The sequence below is a fragment of the Dermochelys coriacea genome, chromosome 16 (genome assembly GCF_009764565.3).
Source record: "Dermochelys coriacea isolate rDerCor1 chromosome 16, rDerCor1.pri.v4, whole genome shotgun sequence".
NCBI lineage: Eukaryota > Metazoa > Chordata > Testudines > Dermochelyidae > Dermochelys > Dermochelys coriacea.
In genome coordinates this window covers 14,455,262-14,479,966 of record NC_050083.1, presented here as the reverse complement: position 1 = coordinate 14,479,966, position 24,705 = coordinate 14,455,262, and the positions used below count along the sequence as shown (strand labels likewise).

General features: G+C 50.4%; 1 protein-coding gene across 1 annotated transcript in view; it reads right to left on the bottom strand.

Annotated features, from left to right (window-relative positions):
* Positions 1-21,793, bottom strand: part of HMCN2 (hemicentin 2) — a 110,741-nt gene extending 88,948 nt beyond the window's left edge. The window contains exons 1-13 of the mRNA XM_043498830.1: positions 21,117-21,793; positions 16,640-16,710; positions 14,242-14,400; positions 13,738-13,860; positions 10,308-10,479; positions 8,940-9,046; positions 7,980-8,100; positions 7,158-7,421; positions 6,060-6,204; positions 4,794-4,915; positions 4,283-4,555; positions 2,948-3,089; positions 1,542-1,669 (exon numbers count right to left, since the gene is read on the bottom strand). Coding sequence (XP_043354765.1) covers positions 1,542-1,669; positions 2,948-3,089; positions 4,283-4,555; positions 4,794-4,915; positions 6,060-6,204; positions 7,158-7,421; positions 7,980-8,100; positions 8,940-9,046; positions 10,308-10,479; positions 13,738-13,860; positions 14,242-14,400; positions 16,640-16,710; positions 21,117-21,351 — 2,062 coding nt within the window. The 5' untranslated portion in view covers positions 21,352-21,793. The remainder of the gene's footprint in view (positions 1-1,541; positions 1,670-2,947; positions 3,090-4,282; positions 4,556-4,793; positions 4,916-6,059; positions 6,205-7,157; positions 7,422-7,979; positions 8,101-8,939; positions 9,047-10,307; positions 10,480-13,737; positions 13,861-14,241; positions 14,401-16,639; positions 16,711-21,116) is intronic.
* Between the last annotated feature and the right edge of the window lie 2,912 nt (positions 21,794-24,705).

Here is a 24,705-nt window from a genome sequence, read left to right as displayed (position 1 = left end):
GAATAGAGACTGGGAGTGGATGGGTCATTACACAAAGTAAAACTATTTCCCCACGTTATTTCCCCCCCCCCCCCCCCCGCCACCGTTCCTCAGACGTTCTTGTCAACTGCTGGAAATGGCCCACCTTGATTATCACCACAAAAGGTTTTCTTCCTCCCCCCGCCACCTGCTGGTAATAGCTCATCTTAAGTGATCATTCTCCTTACAGTGTGTATGATAAAACCCATTGTTTCATGTTCTCTGTGTGTGTATATAAATCTCCCCTCTGTATTTTCCACTGAATGCATCCGATGAAGTGAGCTGTAGCTCACGAAAGCTTGTGCTCAAATAAATTTGTTAGTCTCTAAGGTGGCACAAGTACTCCTTTTCTTTTTATATTTTGAATGTTTAAGATGAAGATTAATGTTTTTACATATTCTCTTCCAACATCTTCATGTTACATCCTGATGATGTAATCTGGTTACTTGTTTTATGGTCAGTATTTCCTAGCCAGTGAGACGCTGGGCCAGCCATAACGGTGCTTCAGGATTGTTATTAGGGAGGTGTTCTGGAAATGTGCATATCTGATCTTATCTTTCTGTAATAGATAAAGGTGTGTGCTGAAATTTTCCTGGGAAAATTATTTGCTTAGAAATATCCCAGGAAAAAGCGGGATGCTTTGGAAATGCTGTGGAGAGAGCAGTAGTGTTGAGTTATTATTGTAACACGCTGTTATTGATCCTCCTCAGGGCACCAGTTTATTGAGCCTGAAGTGAGAATGAAGGTAACATGGCAGGTAACAAGGCGCGTTATAAATCAGAGGGAGGTTCTGAACAGAGAGCCCGATGAGGAGGGTGGAACATAACCTCTTTAACAAGGGACTTGTCACAAAAGTTCAAGAGTCCAACCATGCATCCACCTAAGGAAAACACCAGGCATTCAAACCAGCTGTGTCCGGTCTACACACAGACTCAAGGAATGAGAACAGCACAGAGGAGGGGAGAGGACAGGGATGAAGGAACCATAAGACACAATAGAAAGGTTAATCTTAACTAGACCCTGAAACCAGAAAACCTCAGCAGCGTTTTGCTGGACAGCTCTCTGCTCACACCATGTTACTCCTGAAGGTGATGACTTTAATTTTCAGTAAGACCCTCCAGTTCTTCCAACAAGTCCCTGGGAGAATGAGTAACCCCAGGTAAGGGAATCCAGCATTGCAGGCCTCCCTTGGGACTTTGTTGACGATGGCCGCGATCCAAAGCCCATTCACTTCAACGGATCAGGCCCTAGAGGAGTATTGCAAGCATCTGTCTATAGCAAAGTGATCCCAAAGCCAGTGGTCTTACCACAGTCCTCTTCAGAGGCCCTATTCTCTGGTGCCTTTTCTTATGGGTTTGTACGGTGCCTGGCACAGAAGGGTCCTGTCCACAAATGGACCTTCTGCGCATGACCACAATACAAACAATATCAATAATGCTCCTCCTGGCTAAGAGCGTGATCCAAAGTCAATGGAGTCTTCCCAATGGAGATTCTGCCTTAGGACAAGCTACAGGAGCTGGTACCTGTGTACTGTAGGATTATTGTCTGCTCATCCCGTCCAATCCGACTGGCAGCAAAACAGCTATAATTCCCAGCATCCTCAGGGACAGCGTCCTTGATTATCAGGGTGCCCTGAGCATCTATGAGAAACCTAGAACAAGAAAGAAAAGAGCAGGGGTGGGGGGGGAGGTCACCATGAAAACAAAGCTCAGAAAAAAGAAGAAAATAGAACATGACATGCCCTAAAAAAATCTCCTAGCACTTTTCCCAAATAAAAAGTTAAAAGAGGAATTCATAGGTCAAGTTTGGCCCTTAACAAAAAAAAAAGTAACAGATGGATCAGCTACAGCAGAAATGAGGCCTAACAACTAAAGCAAATGTTTCCATGAATAAGAAAAAAAAATCAGAATGTTTTTTACTTTTTTTGGTTTTCTGCAATTTAAGAAAAAAACCACACCAAAAAAAAAAAAGTGTCCAGTACGGTGTTCGTAACCTAAACCTTTGCAACATGGCGCTAGTGGGGGAGCCTGAAAGTGAAATTTATCAGGAACTGACAATAAATAAAGGTCAAAAGTAAGTTTATTTCCATTGTTCCTCCCCTCCTTGCACGCAACAGAGCGTGAAAAGTCAGTTTGATTTTAACACACTTTCACAGCCTCCGCAACCTCCAGTGTTATTAGCAGAGATAAGGAAGCATGTTTTTTTTTTAAATATATTCATTTTAACTAGACTGAGTCCTTCTAATCTCTGATGTGCAGTTCATATCATTTCTTTCCATTTCCCCATTTTCTCTTTATCAGCCCTCTCCAGGCACATGAACCACCAGAAATCCTTCTCCGGTTGCCTGTGGGGACTCATTTAATAGCCACCTCTAAAAAAAACAGCCCCATACAGTGAGCAGGCCGAAGAGAACAAACATGACTCAGCCAACACTGCCGAGAGTGGAGATCCCTCTTAAGACCAGGAGCAGATGACAAGGGGGTGCAGCTCTGCCCCTCCAGCATTGCAACAGTCCCCAGGAGACAAACTCCTCTATTTCATGAGGTCAAGGTCCGGCCTAGACTAAACACTAGCGCATCAAACTCCTGTCATGGAACTGGCCACACCACGGCTGCCCCAGCCCCTTTACCAGCATAAGGCGGATTTGTAGCATAGCCTGGAGCTGCAGCCATGTTTTGTAACCTGGGTAAAAGCTTTGGTCTGACCAAGCCGGCCTCTACCTGCAGGAGGTCTGGAAACAGCAATAAAAGCCTTGTACTCAATACCCTTTGGTGTACACAGAGTGGAAAAGGTGTCCCCCTTTCCCTCCTCCTCCCCCATCACCCAGCCTCATGAGTTTGAGGCTGCTCTGCTGAGCGGGGCTGACCCGCGGCAGTTTGCATCGAAGCCCAGGAGCGAAGCGTCCGAGGCTCTGATTAGCTAACGTTACCTGCCGTCCTTTTCCAGGGCACGGTCCCATCGTTTCCAGGAGATTCGGGGTGCAGGGTGGCCCAGTGCCGTGCAGTTGAGCATCACCTCCCCGCCCCTGGTGAACGACTGCGAGCTTGCGGCAACCCCTACTCGAGGCGCCTCTACAAACAGAGACATACAACATGGGTCAGACACCAATCACCTGCTCCCAGCTCCAGAGGCCCAGTTCCCCGCTCTCCTCCTCCTGCCGCAGAAGGGGAGCACAGAGCTAGCGGAAGGTGATAACGGAACAATGGCTGAGAGTAGTGAAACTGGTGTGGAAGAAATCAAATCCTCTCTCTCTGTTTGTATGCAGTAAGTCAGAGTCAATTTTTATTTCAAGCAATTGCGGGGGAGACTGCAAGGCAGGAGTTACCCTGGCCTTAGACAAGTCTCCGAACAACAAGTGGTTTATCACAAATATTTATAGTTTTTTTTACAGGCATTGACGAATAGCAATTGCACTTTGTTCATACATTTTCCGTCCTGATGTCTTCTTATTATTAATGATTTTCTGCTACCACTACATTCTCTTTTGTCTAAAAAGAAGGTCAGACAGCTTAGCAATTTTCCATACACTTTCCCCAGTCCTGCTTTTGCAAGTCTCGCGTTATTAGGGTTATAGTTAGCCTAACTTTTGCCCTGTTTCTAACAGAACCAAGGTGGCTACACTTAAATCTCTTTCTCTCACTTCCTACTTCCACACTGGGCTTCTGGAATGGCAACGTTCCTCAGATCCAACCTTGCCATTGGTGGGGCTACAGGCCATACATTGCTGCTCCCTCCAGCCTCACCACTGAATGAGGGGAGCAATGTGGTGAAGTGGTCATTATAGGGTTAACTGGGTTACTCAGTGCAGTAGTTACTTCCCTTATGTCCTGTTCAGTCAGTGGGAATATTCCCCCCATAACTCTCTTGGGATGCAGTTAAATAAAGCAGCAAGTTCCCGGCCTGCAGTCCTGCCACTAGGCTGATCTATGGCTTGGGGAGCTTCTAGGAAGCAGGGGTCCCAAAAGAGCAGAGATTTGCTTTGCTGATCCATCAGGCCAGCTCTGATCTTGGTGACGAGTGACTTTCACAAAGCACTGGGGATGCCACCTCCTGCACTGCTTCTGCTCATATAAACCCATACAGGATGACACAGATCCTTCCAAACAGGCCCTGTAAGACTCTTGGATCTGTGGCTTGCCCTGGAGAAGCAACCGGTACGTTCCCCCCACTTCAGCTCAGACTCTAAAGGATTTCAGGCCCAGCCAAGGACAGGTAATTGCCTCAACATAGGGCTCAGATACTGCATGGAGATAGGACAGCTTACCCAGAACAAAGAGCCAGATGGAAGCATTAGCTGTCCCACGGCTGTTACTTGCAGTGCATTCGTACCGGCCACCATCATCCAACTGAACGCTGACAATCTCCAGCGAGAGGTTCTGCAGGACCCTCACCCATCCCTCGTCCGGCTGCAGCACCTTCCCATCCCGGCTCCAGGTCAGATTATAAGCAACGTCTCCTGACACTGGGCAAGACATGATCACTCCTTGTCCTGGCAATGCAGTGATGTTCCTGGGGGGCATCAGGTACAGAGGCGGCTCTGCATGGGGGAAGCAAACAGCGGGGTCCAATTATCCAGGCTGCTGACCCCCATTCACCCCACTGGAGTCAGTACCAAATTCTGTCATTCAGAGGTCTCTAACACTGAAGTGCTGAGCTTGACCATTAAATATTGGAAGCAAAGCCCAGAGGCGGAGTCCTCATTGCAGCATGCTCTGTGGGAGACTGGGCTGAGGCTGTCACCTGCCCGAGTGCCCCCCACCATCCCCAGTACTGACCTGTGACAGAGAGGTAGCCGCGAGCTCGCGCTGCCCCAGCTTTGCTAACAGCTGTGCACTCATAAAAACCTTCATCGCTTCCAGAAACCACAGGGATCTCCCAGCTGCTGGTCCCAGAATCCCTGGGGAAACAAACCAAAGAACCCCCCTGAGACTGGAGAGGAAGACCCCTGGCTCTCCTCTTTCAGCACTGGCTGAGATTTTCACAAGCAACTCACCATTTATGGTGCCATAATTGTGGGGAGCCCCACTGAAGGCACCTTCAAGGGGCCACACTGGCTGAAAGCAGAATCTCAGGGGTTTTTGACAACTGGACCGACGCTCGGATTTTTCCTAAAATCTCTCCCCCATGCAGCAATGACAGCAGCACTAGCATAGACAGGGTGCTTGGGGGTTTATCTCCATGCTGTCTAGACCTGCTTAGAGTTGGGTTACATAGCACGGAGGCCCCCACTCTCTCCACTGCTCTCCCTAGCAGCAGTGGGAGATCACAATTCACACACAGTTCCTTTTACCCTGCATCCCAAGTGTGTCTCCTTAGCCTGCATGCAGGCTGGAAGTTTGGGGGCTCACATGTAAAGACCTTTATTTTGCATTTTGCTGCAGAAGGAATGAGGAACCCACTGCTAGCACACTGAAAATCCACTGTGCTGTGTCACGGAGTACCAAGAGAATTTGCTGTCTGAGTCAGCATGACAGCAGTGACAGCAGGGAATAAGCAGGCCATGAGGTCTTCAGGGCCCCAGTGGGAATTCCAGTTGGAAGGGAAATTTCCAAGTTGGTCCCCTGAGCCACCTGTATTCTTCACCCTACGCTAATACATGGACTTCACCACCACAATCTCAAAGGAAGCAGCTTTCCAGTAACTCCAAGTGTCCAGATTGGATGATGGAGGTCAGCAGTACCCACCCCCCAGAGAGCAAGCAAGATCCACTCTATGGAGACAGATAGCGAAGAGTAACACAGTGGCTGTCATGCCGGGACAGAGCCAATGGTCCATCCTGGTGAGGGGAACCTATCTCCAGTCTCAGCTATTGAAGGTATGTCTGAAGAACATGCAAGAACCTACGGTGTAATGTTATGCCATGGAACATACCCCTTCCTGTCCCCCAAGCTGGACATCATTTTGTGCCCTGGAGTATGCGGATTGCTAGCCCTTGTAATTAACATCCTAGCCAGATATACCTATATATTTGTATGTGACTAATGTGGGTTTGGGGAAATTTACGAAGTAACTGACTTACTGCAGTAGAGCCTGAGACTTACGTGAAAAGTTGATCCTTTCCAAGCATCTCCCCACCACGGCTGAGCTTCAGTCGGAAGGGGATCTCGCTCTGGGCAGAGCAGCTGATCAGCAGTGACTGATTGTGATAAGCCTGGATTTTACTGGCCATGTTCACTTTGGGTAGACCTGGGTGGTGGGGACAGGCATGGGGTAAAAAGAGAAAGAGAGAGAGACTCCCTAACTCTCAGAAACAGAACATTGAAAATTTGATTGGGGAGAGGAAAAAAAAATAACCATGAAAAAAACCAAACTGGACCCCTGTGCTGAAATGGAATGGTCTTTTCTTTAAAGAATGAGCAGCCCCTGACTGGCTTTGTCCTAATAACCCATTATAAGAAGCTAAAGTGAGGGCCTCATTCGGTAAGGCGCAGGTCCTGCTGTAATGATATGTTTACTTGCAGTATACTCTGCAGATATTAGATCTCTGTGTGCGCTATAGAGTACTAGAGAGGGTGTGGTTCTGGTAAACAATGGAGACGAAGCTGGATCTCAAAGCTGTGTAGAAACCTGTTTGTTCATGGTTCTAATTGCAGCTGTTTGGGTTTAATAAATACCTCCTTTCTGCGAAAGGCTGTGATTCCATAGTCTATTATGACACTGGCTACTCCTCCCTCTCTGGGCATTTATATCATACATATCACTGCAATACCTGCTTCACCCCTGCTTTCAAATAGCAGCCTCACTCCTTAAGTCACATAGGACAAGCTTCTCCCTCACCTTGTCTGTACATTTATACTAAATGTGTAACTGGCTGTGCCTCTTCAAAACAGAGCAGGCAGCTACAAACCCTTCTCCCAGAAGAGGGCTAAGTTTTGTGCTCCTGGAAGGAAGTTGGACAGATGAACCCCGCAAGGTAGGTGGGGTTCTACCATGGAGGGAGTATTAGAGAAATGTCCGTTCAGAACCTGGGACATTACACCTACCTCCAGCCCTTTCCTGGGTGATTTCAGGTACCTGCTTGTAAGAAGAATAAAAGCTGGTTGGCCTATTCCCGATCTACTCTACAAGCTACAAAAAGGCATCAAGACAGCAGCTCCAAATCTCTTCCCACTGGGACCGTACAAGCCAGAGTCACTCACCTGGGACCACACTGGTGTAGGCAACTCCTGATACACGCTGCAATGGGTGTCCATCTGGGTCTTCCCCCGTCACTTTCAGCAAGAAGCTTCCCATGGGTGCCTGGAATTGGGGTCCCACCCAGAGCTGGCTGGAGGAGCCATTGGGGAAAGGCCGCAGTGGCAGGGAGACGAGGGGCCGGCCAGAGCTGTCATACAGCTCCATACCCTTCAGGTGCCCTGGAGGCTCCAAGCCAGTGCAGTTAATCAGCACAGAGATAGGAAGCCCTGCAGAGACAGGGGAAGGCAGCGGGAAGAGCAAGGAATAGGACTGCATCCAGGACAGTCATTGTAAAGCACTGTGACCTTTCCTCTCTGCTGCAAACATCACCCCTATTATTTGGTGGCTGGGATCACTGCTTTCCATGCTCTTCTCATCGTTACCTTGGACTCCCCTGCCTGTCCGCAGCAACCTGCTGTCTCATTTTATACTTCGACTGCAAGCTCCTTGGGGCAGGGACTGCGTTTGTTCTATGTTTGTACAGCGCCTAGCTCAATGAGGCCCTGCTCTATGGTTGGGACCCCTAGGCACTGCCGCCATGTAAACAATAACACCTGCTGGCTCCAGGCTGGATTGCTGCAACACGCTCCACTTGGAGCTGCTCCGAAGGCCTCTTGAAGCTTCAGCAAACGTGGAACAGAGCAGCTTGCCCCTGAGCCCAGCAGAGCAGTGGGAGCCTACTTATCTTCAGCTCCATTCGCTGTCTAGCGCACTGCGTCTTACAGACCCCACTGCCCCCTCCACATACACGCACACGCACGCGCCATGGGAAGAGCAGGAGGTACCATGCACAGGCCGCTCTCTGGGGTGATTTAGGTCGAACGTAGGTTGGTGGGAAAAGCTGGCTCGGAAACGGATGGCGCTGACACCCGTGATTCTCACCGAGTGGCGGCCGCTGCTCTGGATCTGAAAGCAGCAAACAGAGACATCACATCAGCAAGTGTGGAAAGGGGGTAGCTCTGACTCCTGAAGCTGCCCACCATGCAGGATCAGGGGGTAGGGGAGAAGGGAGAGGCTGCAGTAAGCCGCAGACAGACTTTTTTAGTAGCCTGCATTCTGGGCAGGCACACACTTCCTTCTGCAGCCCTGGAGAACCACAACGGGATCGGAGTGACAGAACAAGTGGAACCATGGGGGGAATCTTTATGTTCAGTGAGGCCAAATTCTCTGTTGCAAATGGGAGCATTTCCATTACTTCAATGGAGTTTCACCCCAACACCAGTAGAGAAGCCAGCCCTCGGACTTTTAGAGTTGACTTCAAAGTGCCCTTAACCAATTGACACCTTCCTGAGAAGTCCCATGCCCCTATTTATTCAGGACACTTGGCTTTCCTTAGAACCCCACGAAGTATTCCCGGTGGCCAGCCCATTGCCTTCCAGAGTAGAGCTGGTGGTGGAAGGGGAAAACCCAGCCCCTGGGTCAGCCTCCCTTCCTGCATCAGGGCCGAAGTTATCACAAGGGACCCAGCTCCCAGAGGGGGCAGGGGACTAGGGAGGCAACACTTGGATGCTACAGGGAAGGGTGACCAGGCTGGAACCAGTTAACGAGGCAGCTGCAGCGTCTCCACCTTAGAGAGGGGATAGACCATGGGGAGCAAAATGGGGACGAGACACCAAAGTTGCATTCTATACATTTCTCCACGTCTCTTGGCACGTGGAGAACCTCTCAGGCAAAGGGGTTTGCCTGCTCTAGGATCTGGCCTAGATAGGCCCCTGGCCCGGCAATTCCTTTCGCTTCCATCCTACCTTGACTGACCACACGCCCGGCCGGTGAGGCTTGACGGTCAGCACCTTGGCGGAGTTCGGGATGTTGAGGTGTTCCTCCAGGCCCCGGCCTTTCTGAACGATCTTCCCTGCACCAGCAAGCGGAATCCTTGGGTTAGCGCCTCCTGATTCCCACTCACCCGTCCCGGGAGGGGCGGCCTACCCCCGCTACATCCAATAGTTGGTGGCAAGCCATGCCTGACGGATCTGCCCATTACGGCCTGCCCAGGACAGAGGAAGGCAGAAGCCCAGTCTCTGAGTTGCCCATTCTCGGCAGGAGACTGTTTGCATCACAGGCTCCAGGGCCATTTTCTGCCCATAGCTCTGAGTGGCTTGCAGCGGGCTCAGCATTGTATTCCCACACCTGACAGGCCCACAGAGCTTTCTCCTCCCACCAGGTTTTAGCGCCACTTCTGACATTATGGCTCCCTCCACAGACCCTGTGCCCCTGGAGAAAGCAGCCCAGGATCCCAGCTCGCTCCTACCCAAGCCCTGCCACGCTAGCTAGCTGCTCCTTTTCCATTTTTGCTGGAAGTTGCTCATCGTTCCCTCGCTCTCTTCTCTAAGGAGAGACACCCACCCAGCCCACTGCCCTTCCTCCTCCCGCGTATGACAACACACCCACCTACCCACATTTCCCTCTGCTCATTCTAAACCCTCAGTATTCACGGCCTCTCAGTCCCTTCCACGGGACCCAGACAGCTGAGAGGGTCTCTCATTCATCCATGCTGCCTATCTATCTGCACCGCTCCCTTCCCAGCTTTGAGCCCCCATATCACTTCTCTTTAACCCTCATCCTCCTAGTCTCCCTCGTGTCCTCAGCACTCTCTGCAGGTCATTTGCTTACACCATGCGTTGACAATGCTTGGGGAAAGCCAGCCATGTGGGGTAATTTCAGTGGCTGAGGAGCAGTTACTGTCAATCAGCAGTTGTCAACTGACAGCTGGGAAGAAAAGCCCGGAAGGGATGGGGAAAAGCAGCTCTTACAAAATTAAAGTATGAATTTAACATGGCAGAGGGGAAGGGACACACTTGGGAGCTTAACAAGGTCTTTGCAGCTCATTACTTTTTGCTGAACAGATTTTTGCCCTGTGGCTCGTCTCCCTCAGTGCAGCTCAGCTTGGTTATTTCCTGGCCTCAGTCTCCCATTCACTCATCAAACGAGCCCCTGGTTGGGTCCCCAAAGGGGACTGAACTCAGGACCTTTTTAGCTCTAAACCCCAGCTCTCTGCTCTTGGGCCAGTGGACCCGCAGCTGGCATAGGTTGCTCATTAGGCTCTCCCCATAGTCGGAACTGTCCCCCCCCGCCCGAGGTTGGGACCCGCTTGCTGACAATGTCCTGCTACATACCTGCCGGATCCCTGACTTCGATCTCTGGAGCGGGGCCGCTCACGGAGATAGTGACTTCCTTCAGGCTGGGGTCAAAGGGAACCAGCCAGGTGTGCTCTCCCCCCTGCTCGTGGTCTGTGGACAGCAGGTGGACTTTGGAGGCCTGGATAGCCTTTTCTACCCATTTCAGCACCTACGGGGCAGAGAGGGTGACGTGGAGCAGGGACATAGGACTGGAAGGTGCCTCAAATGCGAAATGTGGTCCCCTCCTATCACAGGCCACCCCACCGTAAATGGTGCTCTCTGATGTGACGGGATGCACAGACATTGAGATATTGGGAGGGGGCCTGCTGTCAGGGCTGTTGCCCCTGGTTAGCTCTCCCCCGAAGGTGCAGAGGTGGTAAGAGGCCAGGCACAAACTAGGCAGGGGGAATACACACTGTATGTATACAGAGATTAGTTCAGTTACATGAGCAGGAAGGACCGAGCCTTCTCGAGATTCACCATCAAGATCTTGAGCAACAACTCAACTGGAGGGCAAGGCCTGGCTCCTCCAGCCCCATGGGAAAGCCAGCGGACCCTTTAATGGGCACCGCACTCCTCCGCAGCCATCCTGGTGCCATGAGGTGCACACCGTGAGCTCTCCCACGAGGAGGAAAGCAGGCTAGGAAGGGCACAGATCTGTATCAGAACCTCCACCATGCCCAAGGGCCGAGACAAACACATTTGGACAGCCCAGAATCCGCAACATGGGGAGCTCCTGGGACGCTGCAGGGTGGGGCTGAGCAGGGGCGTGGTGTGCAGGGGAGATGGGACAGCCAGAGCAGACAGCACAGGATAGAGCCAGGCTCCTTAGCTCACTCTTTGCTCCTCCCCCCCTTGCTCACACCTGCCCCCCGCTCACACCTGCCCCTCCCTTTCCCCTTCAGTTTCACTCCTTGCACTAAGAAAAGGAGTACTTGTGGCACCTTAGAGACTGACAAATTTATTAGAGCATAAGCTTTCATGAGCTACAGCATCCGATGCATCCGATGAAGTGAGCTGTAGCTCACGAAAGCTTATGCTCTAATAAATTTGTTAGTCTCTAAGGTGCCACAAGTACTCCTTTTCTTTTTGCGAATACAGACTAACACGGCTGCTACTCTGACTCCTTGCACTGTTTTCTTTGTTCCCGTAAAAAAAGAAAAACAACCTGCTTGGGAAAGTCCTGCAGGGGATCGAGAGCCGGAGCCCAGCCCCCCTGCTCCCTGTGGGCCCTGCGCCCAGAGAAGTGACAGGTCTGGGGGGAAGTTAGATATGGACACAGAAATCCAGCTCCGGTTCCTCCCCTTGCCCAAGGGAAGAACCAGTCTAAGGGAGCCCCTCGATCTCCAGAGCAGAGCTCAGCTGGCAACAGGAAACTCCTGACTGGCTACCAGTGCTGAACCCAGTCTGCTCCTAGCCAGAAGGATGGTGCAGGACTTCGGGTAATTTCAGTCCCAGCTCCTGGCATTCAGGAGACCTGGATTCAACTCCACGCTCTGTCACAGGCTCGTGTGTGACCTTGGGCAAGCAACTAGTCTCTGTGCTGTGGTTTGCCACCTGTGCAATGGGGCCAATAGTCCTGCCCTACCTCACAGGGGGGTGGTGACGATAAATACACTACAGGCTGCGGGATGCTCAGGTACTTGGATACCATTACTTTGGTAACAGGGACCCGCCTGAGTATCATAGATAGCACGTCACACCTCATACACAAATGCAAAATACAATGGCATTTACTGGTCCCATCGGTCCCTGCAGCTGGGTCCAGAGAATGGGAACAAAGAAAATAGCCTTTGCACAGAATTAAGGGCCAAATCCTCAACCTGACAGGGCTCCAGTGATTGACACAGCATCTGAGGATCCAGCCTTAACTGTTTCTCCCGAACATGCTGTTTTCCAGGTGCTGGAGCAGGGAGGGAGGCAGGGTGCAGGGAAAAGGAGACAGCAGCAAGGGCTGATCCTTTCCAGTTACAAAGCAAACACACACACTTGCTGATGTTAGAGGAATTAAAGATTCTGGCGTAATTATTATTGCCAGATGGCTTCCACTCAGCCACTCGGAGCAGACAAGTGATTAGCCCGCACCTTGCCCATGGGAATACTAGTCAGTAGACTGCAACAGCCAGCAGCCAGGAAGGGGGGTGGAAGGGAGGCAGAAGGAGACCTCACCACTCCAAAACTGTTGTGAATAGTTAGACGAACGCTGGGCTCCTGCTCTCCAAGCACTTCACAGGCATGCCAGGTCAAGACCGTCAAAGGCAGGAGTCTAAATTCAGGCTCCATAGTTAGGGACCTGCCTGATTTTCAAAGGTGTGGAGCACCCAATAGCTCCCACCGAGGTCCTGGTTTTACAGTCTTGGCCTTACTCCTCCACACCCCAGGAGCGGTATCGTCTCCATGCTACAGACGGAGAAATGGAGGCCCAAAGAAGTGAAGCACTTAACCCAGGATCACGCAGCTAGCCTCCAAGGCAACCAGAAACAGACCCCAGGTCTACAGACTCCCAGACTCCTGTGTTAGCCCTGAGACAACCATCTTCTTCAGTCCCCTGGAGCAGGGACAGGGGATTAGATGGGCTCTGAGGCTTTGCTCCTGAATGCCCAAACTTCCATGAAGTCCCTAAGGGATAACAATCCATGGCACGCTAATCTAAGCCACTAATGTGACTACAAGTAAAGACAAAAGAGCCTTGCATTGCTAACTTGATGAGTCCACCTGAACTAAAGGGGATCGACAGCATCAAGCCAGCGAAGGAGAGAGGCCTCTGATCATCATGATCTCATCACGCCATCCCAGCCACCCAAAACATAAAGGAGACTGTGAAAACCATCCAAGTCTTCCATTCTCGTAGGCAGGGTCGTTGTAGCCGCGCTGGTCCCAGGATACTAGAGAGACAAGGTGTGGGAGGCACTAGCTTTTATTGGACTAGCTTCTATTGTTGAGACAAACAAGCTTTTATGCTACACAGAGCTCTTCTTCAGGTCTGGGAAAGGTACACAAAGTGTCACAGCTAAATACAAGGTGGAACAGATTGTTTAGCATAAGTTAACACATATTTCAAGGGACCATGCAAGGTGAAGTGGGCCATTAATACCCCTCCAGTTATCGGGGGAGGGTGTATGTGTGTAAAGGCTGGGGGCTGGGTTATAGATTGTTGTAATGAGGCATAAATCACGTCTCTGTACAGTCCATGATTTTTAGTATCTAGCGAAGTTATGAATTTAAACTCCCAGGCTCATCTTTTGAAGGCATTGGGCAGGTTTCCTTTGCAGATGAGGACTGAGAGGTCAGATAGGGAGTGATCGCTCTGTGAAAAGTGTTCACCCACAGGTGACAGGGCGTTTTTGTCTTTTATCGTTTTTCTGCGCGAGTTCATTTGAGAGCACAGATGCTCACAAGTAACAAAATTCAGGTCTTTTCCACTCACCTCCTTCACCTGTTGTTTATCCAGATGGAATATCTGCCCAGAGCTGGTAGCAGCAATTTCTTCGTACACTCGATACCCAGGGTGGCTTCTGTCCCCGCAATCCCCTGTTAGCACGAACACAACCTGCCACAGAGAAATGCACAACAGCAAACCAAGTCAGAAGAGACTCCAACCAACCATCCTCACACCTCCCCCACTGGCAGAAGGTTGGCATGTGCCAGCTACAATGTGAACAACAGTTACGAGAGTGCTCCGTGTCTATATGTCTGTCAAGAGTTAGCCAATAGAAAATGTACCAGCAGACGGAGGTAAAGAATACATGGCATTGTTTATAGGTTTTGTTGGACCAGTACAGAGGGGTTCTGTGGTGCTTTGCAAAAGGCTTCTTTTGCATGGCTCTGTGTCACCTTGTGGGCTCAGGGAGCGGACGTTCAGTGGCTCCTGGGTCACAGAGAAGGGACATCTCCTGGGAACGCAGCTGCAAGCCAGTAGCCGGACTCTCACCTGGGACTGTTTGTGCTGCAGGAGCTGCAGCAACTCCTGCTTGCGCTTGTAGTCTTTGGCCCGAGCATCCGAGAACACATAGATGAACGATCCCGGGTGCGAGACCTCCACAGCCAGCTGGATGGCTCCGACGCTCATCTCCGGGCAATCCCCTCCGCCCTGCAGCCAAAGAGCCCATTAGGAAACCTGAGTAATCCTAACGGAGCCCAAAGTGAGGGCTGCAGGAATCAACCTGGGGTGGGACACCATTTCCCTTAGGGAGGGAAAAACTTGCTGAAACCACGTGCCCCTTCACAATCACTGCCTCACCTTCCAAGAGTTCAGTGAGCAATGCCTGCTCTGCCCTGGGCATATATCCTGAGCCCGGAAAGCCCCTCGTGCGGACAGGCACAGTTGCCATTTGCACTGGCAATGCCTGAACACAGGTATGCACCACAGGTGCACACAGCAGCGCCACCTGGCTGCACAGGTGCCACATCACAGGCTGCTGGAGTGAAGCTAAAGGCAGGAGCCACACTTGGTGTCCCACCCTGCGCTTCAGAAACACCAGGGAATCCCAGCAGATTCGTGCCTTTTTCAGACACCAAAATTCCACTTGTGAGTTGCTTATAAAGGGTTAATAAATGATTAATCTATGCTGTAATCAACAGTTAATTATAGACCATCACAGAGACCAACAGGTTGCTGGTAACCATCTTTAACTCCTTTGACTGATGTGCTGGTGACCTCGGATAACACACACTACTCCTGCCTGTAACCTGCTTGCAATCCCGATGAATCATTCACAAATGGACCCTTCATGCAAAGCATGAGCAGTGCAAACACATGGCGACTAGAGATGCCAGCTCCTGGTGGGCAGCTCAGCAACAGAGTCATCCAACCTCCCATCATCCCCGGGGGCTTCCCAGCCTTCCCTCCAGTGTAACAGTTTCATCTCACACACACAGAGGAAAACAGAATCTAACAGCCAGCTTTCCTACGGGACTGGGAAGAGACGCTCATTTAGGGGCCTCCAGCTGACGTAGACCATAGAGAGGGGAGTTCAACAGACCGCTCAGCTATAACCAAGCCATGCCAGGTGGCCGATTATTACTTACACAATAATAATACACAATATCTTGTATAGCACTTTGCACTTCAAAGGACCCTAAAGCTCTTTGCAGTGATACATGTACATGTCCTGCTCTCAGAGCACAGAGATAAATGCATCATTCAAGGTTATGAATATCTACACACGAGTCACTTCCTCTATCGCCAAAATGCAGCTCTCTGTGCAGTGGAACGCAGTGGTGGTATATCTTTCTGTTTCTGTCAGAAATGTTCAATTTATTGCATCTGAAGAAGTGGGGTTTTTTACCCACGAAAGCTTATGCCCAAATAAATCTGTTAGTCTCTAAGGTGCCACCAGACTCCTCGTTGCTTTTGTGGATGCAGACTAACACGGCTACCCCTCTGATATTTATTGGTTTTGGTTTTTCAATCCAAATCTGAACATTTTTAGTTTAGGGGTTTGCAATAAAAATCTGATCTGGGGAAAATATTCAATGAAAAAAACAAACAAACAAAAATTGTTTTCAGCTAAACTTTATGTGGGAGGGAGAAAAATCATGTCTGGAACAACTCCAGTAGCTCCCCAAACCAGACCCTAGGCAGGACCCTTTCTCACACAAAGAGCTCCCAGCCAGGATCTAGAATAACCAGGGGTGGGCAAGGCCTCAGGTCTAAATCTCATCCAAAGATGGTACCTGCAGCAACAGGGCACCCCTGGCATCTTGCTGGGGCACTGACCACACCAGGCCCCCCCACCGCTCCCCCAGGGTCTCTCCCGACCAGTGCAGAGCTGCTCTGTGCTCTCTCCCTCCCCTCAGGAGACTCAGACACAGCATGCCCCCTGATGTGCTCCCAACATGCATCGCCAGGACATTCCCACACCTCAGCTATTCTCCAATAAGGGGCAGCTGGGCACACCCTGAGGCTGCTCTACATCTGTGCTGGGAGTTGAACTTGTCCCCAGCAGCACCAGCATTAGCCCCTCTCTTTCCCTGCCTTGGGCGTAGAAATGTATCTCCCTTAAGAGTGACACGTGTCCCCAGAATTCCTTGCTGCACCCAGTCCGCACATGGCAGGGAGGATCCAGGTAGCGCTGCTGGACGATGCTCCTAGTTATTTTTAAAGGTAATGACAAAGACAAATTCTTTCCTCTGGCACTGGCTCCATGGCCGCTTGGCTTAGGAGTTATGCTCCTTGGCATCTGGGGCTTCTTTGCCACCCGCTAAGGGTTACATTCCAACCAAACAAGCTGGGTTTCCGAACTGGCCACACTCAGGTTTCAAATACCAGTTGCATAGGCCACTAGCCAACAGTGCTACAGATATTAAGATGAGGCAGACAACTGTACCTGAACGTAGAGACCTCTGAGCTCTCGCTGGAATTCCTCGGGATCTGCTGTGAGGGTCGCTGGTCCAACCTCTGCCAAAGATATCGAGACAGCATATATCAGTGCTTTCTCCTCTCTGAGCACAAGTCTACAATCTTCTCTCTCTCTCATATTAAGTTTCCCTATATTAGCCTCACTAGGCCTATGAAAGAGACAAGGTGGGCAAGGTAATATCTTTTACTGAACCAACCTCTTTTGGTGAAAGAGACAAACTTCCAAGCTACACAGAGCTTTTCACCCACCTTGTCTCTCTAGTATCCTTGGCCCAACACAGCTACACCACCACCGCAAATACCAAAAGACCTGCGTTAGTTCCTGCCTGTCCTCAGAAACCTGCATCAGCAACTATAGCTTTCTTTCAAAGAACACTCCCTTGCCATTGGACGAACGCTGGGTCTCCTTTACTGGGCTGGTTGATGATGGCTCGGCCAGTCCGTGCTTTTCCACGGTGGCCACCATCCTGGGTGGGATTGAGAGGTAATCTCCCCTCCGGAGTCCCAAAAGGGCAGCCCTGTAGTGGGACACTTTCTAGATTACAGGGTATTTAGGTCTCATCCACATTGTCGCAGGACTTTGTTACACCCCCATGTGGCTTGGTCTTGCAAAGGGGACCAAGCCAGGCACTCAAGCCCCAAGCCAGCGCCAAAGGCCAGTGCTGCTGCTGCAGCTTCGCTGCTCTGGTACCAGAGCTAACGAAGTTAAAGCTGGCTCAGGCGGAGCACACCCCGCGATGGCAGCGTAGACAGACCTTTTGTTGACAGAGGGTTGGAATTCAGGAGTTGCTGGCTCACGCCACAAGAGCGGATTCCATCACACTTAGGGTATGTCTACACTGCAAGGAGACACCCGCAGCTGGCCCATGCAGCTTGGGGACTCTCCCACTTCACAGGGTCCTATAGCCCGGGCTCCAGCCCAAGACTGGATGTCTTCATTGCAATTAAACAGCACCACAGCCCAAGTCAGCGGGCACAGGCCCACCCATGGGTTTTTAAGTGCAGTGTAGACAAACCTTCATTGTTGCAGCAGGCATCTCCCCATATGTACGATGCCTTTACACTGTTAACACTCCTCCACTCCGGGCCTTGCAGCTTTGGGTGAGATGGGGGATACCTTTAAAGCCTACTATTCTGCTAGTGGCTACAGCAGGGCAGGTGGATGCCCAAGCTCCCGGGTTCTACTTCCTGGCTGTGTCCCTGGGCATGTCACTGCAGCCTTGTCTACAATGAGAAAACGCATCACGCTGACACGTTTTAACTAATGTGGCACTAAACTCAACTCTGCCCTAGAGTTAACCACGACCAGCTCCTAACACGTTATTAAAACATGACTGCCCTTGTCCTCGCTAAAGGCAAAAATCACATTTTGCATCAAGTTAGCTAAGACAAGTTAGTTAACACAATGCACTTCCACAGGTCTACTGAGCCTCAGTTTCCCCACTGCTCTCTGAGGGTTAAGAGAACCTACCTGCCGCATAGGAGGGCCGTGAGTTTTAATGGAAGAGACCCTCAGATGAATGATGTCACGTTTAGTGCAAAGAGTCATCAGCACACCGAACTCTGGCTTGGCACCAATGAGCTGGCCTATGGCACCCCTTCCCTAGACTGGTTCTCTCTGGACATGAGACAGGCTCAGAGGCCTCTGAAATAATGCCAGTGCTCTGACTGACTCCCACAGAGACTGGAGGGCTTTTCCTTCAGCTTAACAGGAGAGACGGCCAATTTACCCGGCCAGGGTGCTCCAGTTACAGCAAACCAGACACCTGGCCTGACGAGGGACCTTGCAGCCAGATGAGTCCCTGGCAAGAGGTAACCCCATCTGTTTCCATGCAAACAAACAGCTATAGCAGGACAGAGGTACCACAGGAGCTGAGGATTTCCCCCAGCCCCGTCCACCATGCCCCATCCTCCCACGCCTCCCAAGCCATTTCAGCTCTTTCCTGGATTGACAGAGACCCTCTGGTTTACAGGTGCCCTTTGTGATGGCAATGAGAAGTAATCATCCTTACAAAGCCCAAGGAGGGCAGCTCTAGGTCCGGTCTACACTGTAACCGCTACCATACCAGAGGACACAGGTGCAGCCCCAGAATCCCTCCATGCTTTTACAAGATGGTTGGCCTTGCAACATAGACAAGGCCGATCAGCACGGTAACTAGGTTACCAGACTGGGTTACAGCCTTGGATTGTAGCCTGGCTCCGGGACATGGCTAACACGCAGCTTAGTCTGGCCTAGACGACAAGACCCATCCCTGTTGGGTAGTTATTACTGTGAGGGCAGGACCTTGGCTATGGTGTGATAGCAACAACGCACAGCATGTGCAGACTGTGGGTATGAAACTTCCCAGTGTGGCGCAGCATGGGACAGAGACTGGAGGAACGGGAACTTGCTCAGTCCCCAAGTATCCCCATCTGGATAAGCCACAGAGTCAATTAATTTATCTGGGTCCATCCCACAAGGAAGAATCACGTCCGGTACCATGAGACATTCCATACACAGGACCATATTAAATGGAGTCCATTTAAATCACCAGGCGTAGAGTTCCTTGGGGCGCCGTCTCCAATGGTAACCAGTGCAGAAACACGAGCTGCCTGGATTTAATGGACAAGCCAACTGTTCTCTGTTACAAAAGACAGATGCACCCCACAGACCAAGTGGATGCTAGGCTGTAAAGAGGGGCCCTGTTTCTATTTTAAGGAATGTACTCAACAGATAGATGCCGGTTCATTCTAAAAATCCATTTAGTGCTTCTGACAGCTTCTCCTGCTGTCTTCAGTACTTTTAATTCAAATGTTCCTTTCTTCAGAATTGCTATTTTCTGTATGAATTTTTGGCAGAGAGCTTGTTCTTATTTGGTATGATTGATTAGCACCTCATGGATGTGTATAAAAGCAAGGACCAGTAAGAGGACAAACTTTCATCTTTATTTAACTTAGAGCACTGTTTCCTTGTTTATTATCAGAGTTCAAATAAACAATTACGACTTCTATCCCAGTAGTGTCCTTCAGATAGAAAGACCTCAGACTGCTTTACAAACTATACAGCTAAGGCCTCTCTTCATCCATCCACTAAAATGCAGCCAACTCTGGGGTGGATCACAGTAACTGTAACAGCGCATAGCAACAGTAGTTTGGGACATGATGTGAAGTGTATCATCCAGCAGAAAATGCAAAAGAGGATTTTTAGGGAAGCAGGATGTAATTAATCAAATTAGAATATGGCCAGGATCCTCAGAATTAACACCATAACTAATCCTTGTGAAAAGTATGGGCATTAATGACCTGTCCTCATTAATGCCCACAAGGATCAAGGTTCACATCACAGTAGTATAAACCACTTGCAGTACTATATGGCCCTTACCATCTTGCTGGTTCTGTGCTGGCTGGAGAAGCCTACAAGGCAGCCTGGGGTCGAATTCAAGCTGCTGGCCCAAGATAAAAGTCAATTAGCCTTGTCTTCACTGCTAATTTAACCTCTGTTAGCGGACAAGTTAAGGACACACTTTTGGCAGTGCAGACACATCCTTGGAGTGCCACCTACTGCGTCACCAATACCCCCCTTCCTGCCCTGCAGAACCTAGCCTCTCTGAGGTCTTCCTTCCAAGTACAGAGCTGGCCCAACCCTGCTCCAGTTACAGATCTGGAGGAAATTGCAGTCCAAGCTGCATGGCTGTGAACTAAGCAAGGACCTGAGGCTAAAGCAATCTAAATGGGATGGTAACATGAGGAGAATCAGCTGCGGCAGGAATCCCCCAGGATATGGGGAGGCTTGTTAGAATTACTTCAGGAAATTGGCAGCTTCCATCTTAGGCCCTAGCTGTCTGGGTCAGACTGATGCTTTTCAAATTTAATCTGATACTTTCTAGCCAGTGAGTCAGGTCCCAATGATCCTAGCCATATTAGCACAACCCTGCTCTGACTGTGTTTGGAGCGTTTACCTCCCAGCTTTCCCTGTGCCTAACAAGGCTGAAAAGCTGAGGATCAAAAGGGGGACAACAGGGCAGGACAAAGTTGCCTTGAAAGGGTGGGGGACTTTGATCCTTACTAAATGCAGCTCTGTCTGTTTTCATACTGATCCAGGGTTAAGGGAACCACATGATACTGCACATGTCACCTACTGGATCAGAGTCCCAGATTCTCCGTACCAGGCCTTTTACGGGACCAGAATCCAGTCCCCAGAGTGAAATGATCTCAGTATGACTTGAACCAATGGCCCTAAATTAGTGCAATGCAATGTCTTGTGCAAATGGGTCCCATATTTTGTAGCATTTTTCATATTGGACGAGAATAATTGATCCTGGCTTAATGCAACACAGTACTTTGTCTGGACCAGAACCATGGATTCTGGTTTATTGCACTGCATTGCCCTGGACCAGAACCATGGGTGCTGAGTCAGCGCAATGCATTGTTCTCAACAGGATTAGCGTGAACCAGAACTGCCTTACCTGGGTCATGAAAGGGGATCAGAGCATAGTTGCTAATGACTTTTGTGCTCCTGCTGAGTGTCCGCTCCAAGATCCGGGATGCTCCATCCATCACCTGCACCAGGTCGTCGTACATGGAGCCAGTGACATCAAAGACAAAGGCCAAGGTGACCCCTCCAGAATCAGAGATGGGCTCTCCAAGGCCAGAGGCCAGTAGCAGCCAAAGCCCCAGGAGGAGCCCTGCTCTGGGATGCATGGCTTAGGAGTCTTCCAACGCACAGAGACAGGAAACCCCTCTGCTCCTGCTCCTGCCTGGAGACGTGGCGCCCCAAACCTTTGCAAGATTCCTTCCTCGGCTTCCTTCATGCAAAATGCTCCTTCTCCAGTTCGTCCCCAGAAGAGCTGAGAATCTCCCCACAACTCTCCCTACCCCCAGGGCAAGAACAATCCCGCGCAGGGAAATCAGGCTGCCTTTTCCTTAACTACTTTTAGAGGGGCAGAGGAGAGCCCCCAGTTGCAGGCACAGCTCCCCCCAGCCTTTCCATTAATTCCTGGCTGTTCCCAGACATGCACTGAAACAAATCAACCAGCTTCTAGTGCTGCTGGGCTAGTGTCCCTTTGCTAGAAGGTGTCCTCCTTGGGGGTGGGGGGCAAGACGAGGCCAGCCCTTGGAAAAAGTGCAGCCACCAGCAGCTGCATGAAGGAAAATCCTCCAAAGTTCAACTTCTGCAAGGGAGAAGAAAAGCACTTTCTGAGCAACTCCCCTGGTGAGGCGGTGGGTGGGAGCTGGAGGAAGGGGCGATTGGAAGCAGGTCCTAAAGCCCACATTATTCACTGAAATACTAGCCTGTTCGTCTCTTCCCCCCGACTCAAACACTCCTCTCTCAAGCCAGCAGACACAGGCTGAATGATACAGGGGGTCAGAGGAGTACACGGTGCAAGCAGCTGAATGGATGTGGGGAGACAGGCCAAGAAGAGAAGATGTACAGGATGAGAGGACAGCTGGATGTTCGCTGAGATGTAAAGGGAGCAGTGGATGAGGCCACTCCAAGTACACCAGGTGCATTCCCCTGAAAACACAGAACTGGGCAGATCTCTGGTGCGGCTTGAGGAGGCTGGCTGGATTCTCAGCACAAATGGCAGACACAGCCCCACAGCTAGAAAGGCCCATAGGATGACTTAGATGTGCATGGCCTGGGAAGGGGGGTGCAGGAGAAAGCCATACCACCAGCCTCCAAGCTGCAGCCCACAGTAATAGCTTGCAAATGGTAATGCAAACACAGAAATGTAGAACAAGGAGTGTGGGGGGGAAATGCATTCCTTGTCTGTGATGCATTTAAAGCCAGGGAACAAATAATTGGGGGTGGGGCGGAGGGTGGGAAGGTGAAGGACCCCGTGGGCAAGATTTCTGGTCCCCTTAAAGATAAGGCACTGAGCTCTTCAGATCTTATCTGGGCCATCTGAGTAAGACACTCAGCTGTTGCTCAGGTTTCAGAGTGGTAGCCCCGTTAGTCTGTATCAGCAAAAACAAGGAGTCCAATTTGTTAGTCTCTAAGGTGCGGCAAGGACTCCTAGCTGTTGCTCAGTCAGTTCCTTAAGAAAGGGGATTCAGGGATCAATCATTTGCTTAGGCCAGTAGGTGAAAAGGCAAGGCAGGCAGGAAAGAGCCCCCAAGCAGTGCACTCAGTGCCTCTCTCCGTGCTTTGCAGCCAGACACATGGAACCCTCTCTCCGTTTTCTCATTCTCTGGGCCAAATTCTGATCCGAGTTCTATCAGTGCAACCCTCCAGACTCGCATGGAGTGGCCTACGAGTAACAGAGCAATGTCAGGTCAGCATCATAGGCCTTGTCTACACACAAGCCTTCAACCGCTCGGTTAAACGGGTGCAAACCCCTCAGTGCACATTCATTTTGGTTTAAAAGTAGCAGATTTCATCTTTAGCTTAATCCTCTCCCTAATCAATTTAAAATAAACCAGAATAAACCTGATTTAAACCAAAGTAAGAGTGTCCACACAGCCTTTTGTGCAGGTTTAACTAAACTGCTTTCAAATCACAAGTTAAATCCATGCAACTGTGTATGTAGACAAGACCTTAGCGCAGCAGGATGCAGAAGGGAGGCCCCCCCCCTCCTTTTGGTTTACTTAGAGGAGATGTTTAACTTCCCTGTCACTAGTTCCTGACGCAGCACATCGAACCAAGGAAACACGGAAGAAAACAAGAAGGGAGAGATGTATGGTAATGTCAACCTTGGAAAGAGAGTCTTTAAAGAAACAAATAGGAGCACTGGGACCATGCCACTGTTAATGTTCACAGGCAGGGCTTGATAAAGGTCCCAGATATACCGAATCTGGTGTATGGCAGCCTTGTGGATGGACGCTTCCAGGTGGGAACTATTCCTTTGTTCTTTCCACTCGGTATCCCCCCACCTTCCTCCTCAAGTCAGCCAGCAGTAATCAGCTGTGCGCTTCTGTCTAATTTACTGCTCCACCCACAAACCAGCTCCAACCTGCCTTCATCTACACACTTCACACAACACAATATTGTCTGCAAAGCAACAGCAAGAGGTGTTGCCCTCCTGTGCTGGGATACAGCAGCTGGGCGGTTGGTCCCCTCTTCAGTTAGCAGGGCCAGGAGAATGAGCTGGGGGCGTGGACTAGATGAACAGCCTCTAAGGCAGGAGGCTGTAACCACGCCAGCAGGTAAACATCTGATGCATTGCAGAGGTCACACTTCCCAGATAGACGCTGGAGGAATGTGAAGGTGACCCAGTAACAAGAGACTCCATCCAATTTAATTTTTTCACTCTAGACAGTCTAGTCACAGAAACACTTGTGTCTGAACCTGCTGCATGTGGGGAAGCTGACTGGTCTGGTGCCTTAAGAGGCTCCCTGGTATTTTGCTGGTTGTTTTCTATCAGTCACCTTCCAAAAATGCTTGGGTGGCTAATTCCCTATAATTACCTTATCTATTGCTACTGAGCAACCCATTACCTCCTAGCCCAGCTGGAGCCCATCAGAGAGCAATTCCAGCCACACCTGAACCTGGCTCTTTTTCCCTTTTATTAATAAACATCTTTTTTAACCGAGCAGGATTGTTCTGCATGCAGGCCCCCTACTGAGGGGTGGTCAAAGAGCAAACATAGCCAGGTGAGGGGATTTATGCAAGGGGAGCGTCACCATGCATGATATGACCCTCTCCAAGCATATAACCATCTTTCCATCTGCTGAAAAAGCCCTGGAAGGAGGACAGAGAACATGGGTCCCAGCAGCGTGCAAACATTTCCAGTTCTGCTGGAAACACCGAAGGGCGGTGGCAGGGCCTGAGAAATCAAAGCTCAGTCATTTGTTGCCTTCCCAGGGCACTTTTACTTACTTGGAAAGTAAACTGGTTTATAGCCACAGCTTCCTCCCGGGGATGGTGGCTGCACAGAGCACGTAAAATCCACATTAACCAGGGATGTGCGGGAAATGCAGGCCCCTGGGTCACACACCCTTTGCTTGTTCACCTCCCTCCCAGTTGGGAGTGGGTTCAACTAACCACTGCTTCTTTTCAGCAGAGCCCCAGGAGGGGCTCCTACTCTCTCAGGTGGAAAGGGGTGCACAGAAAAC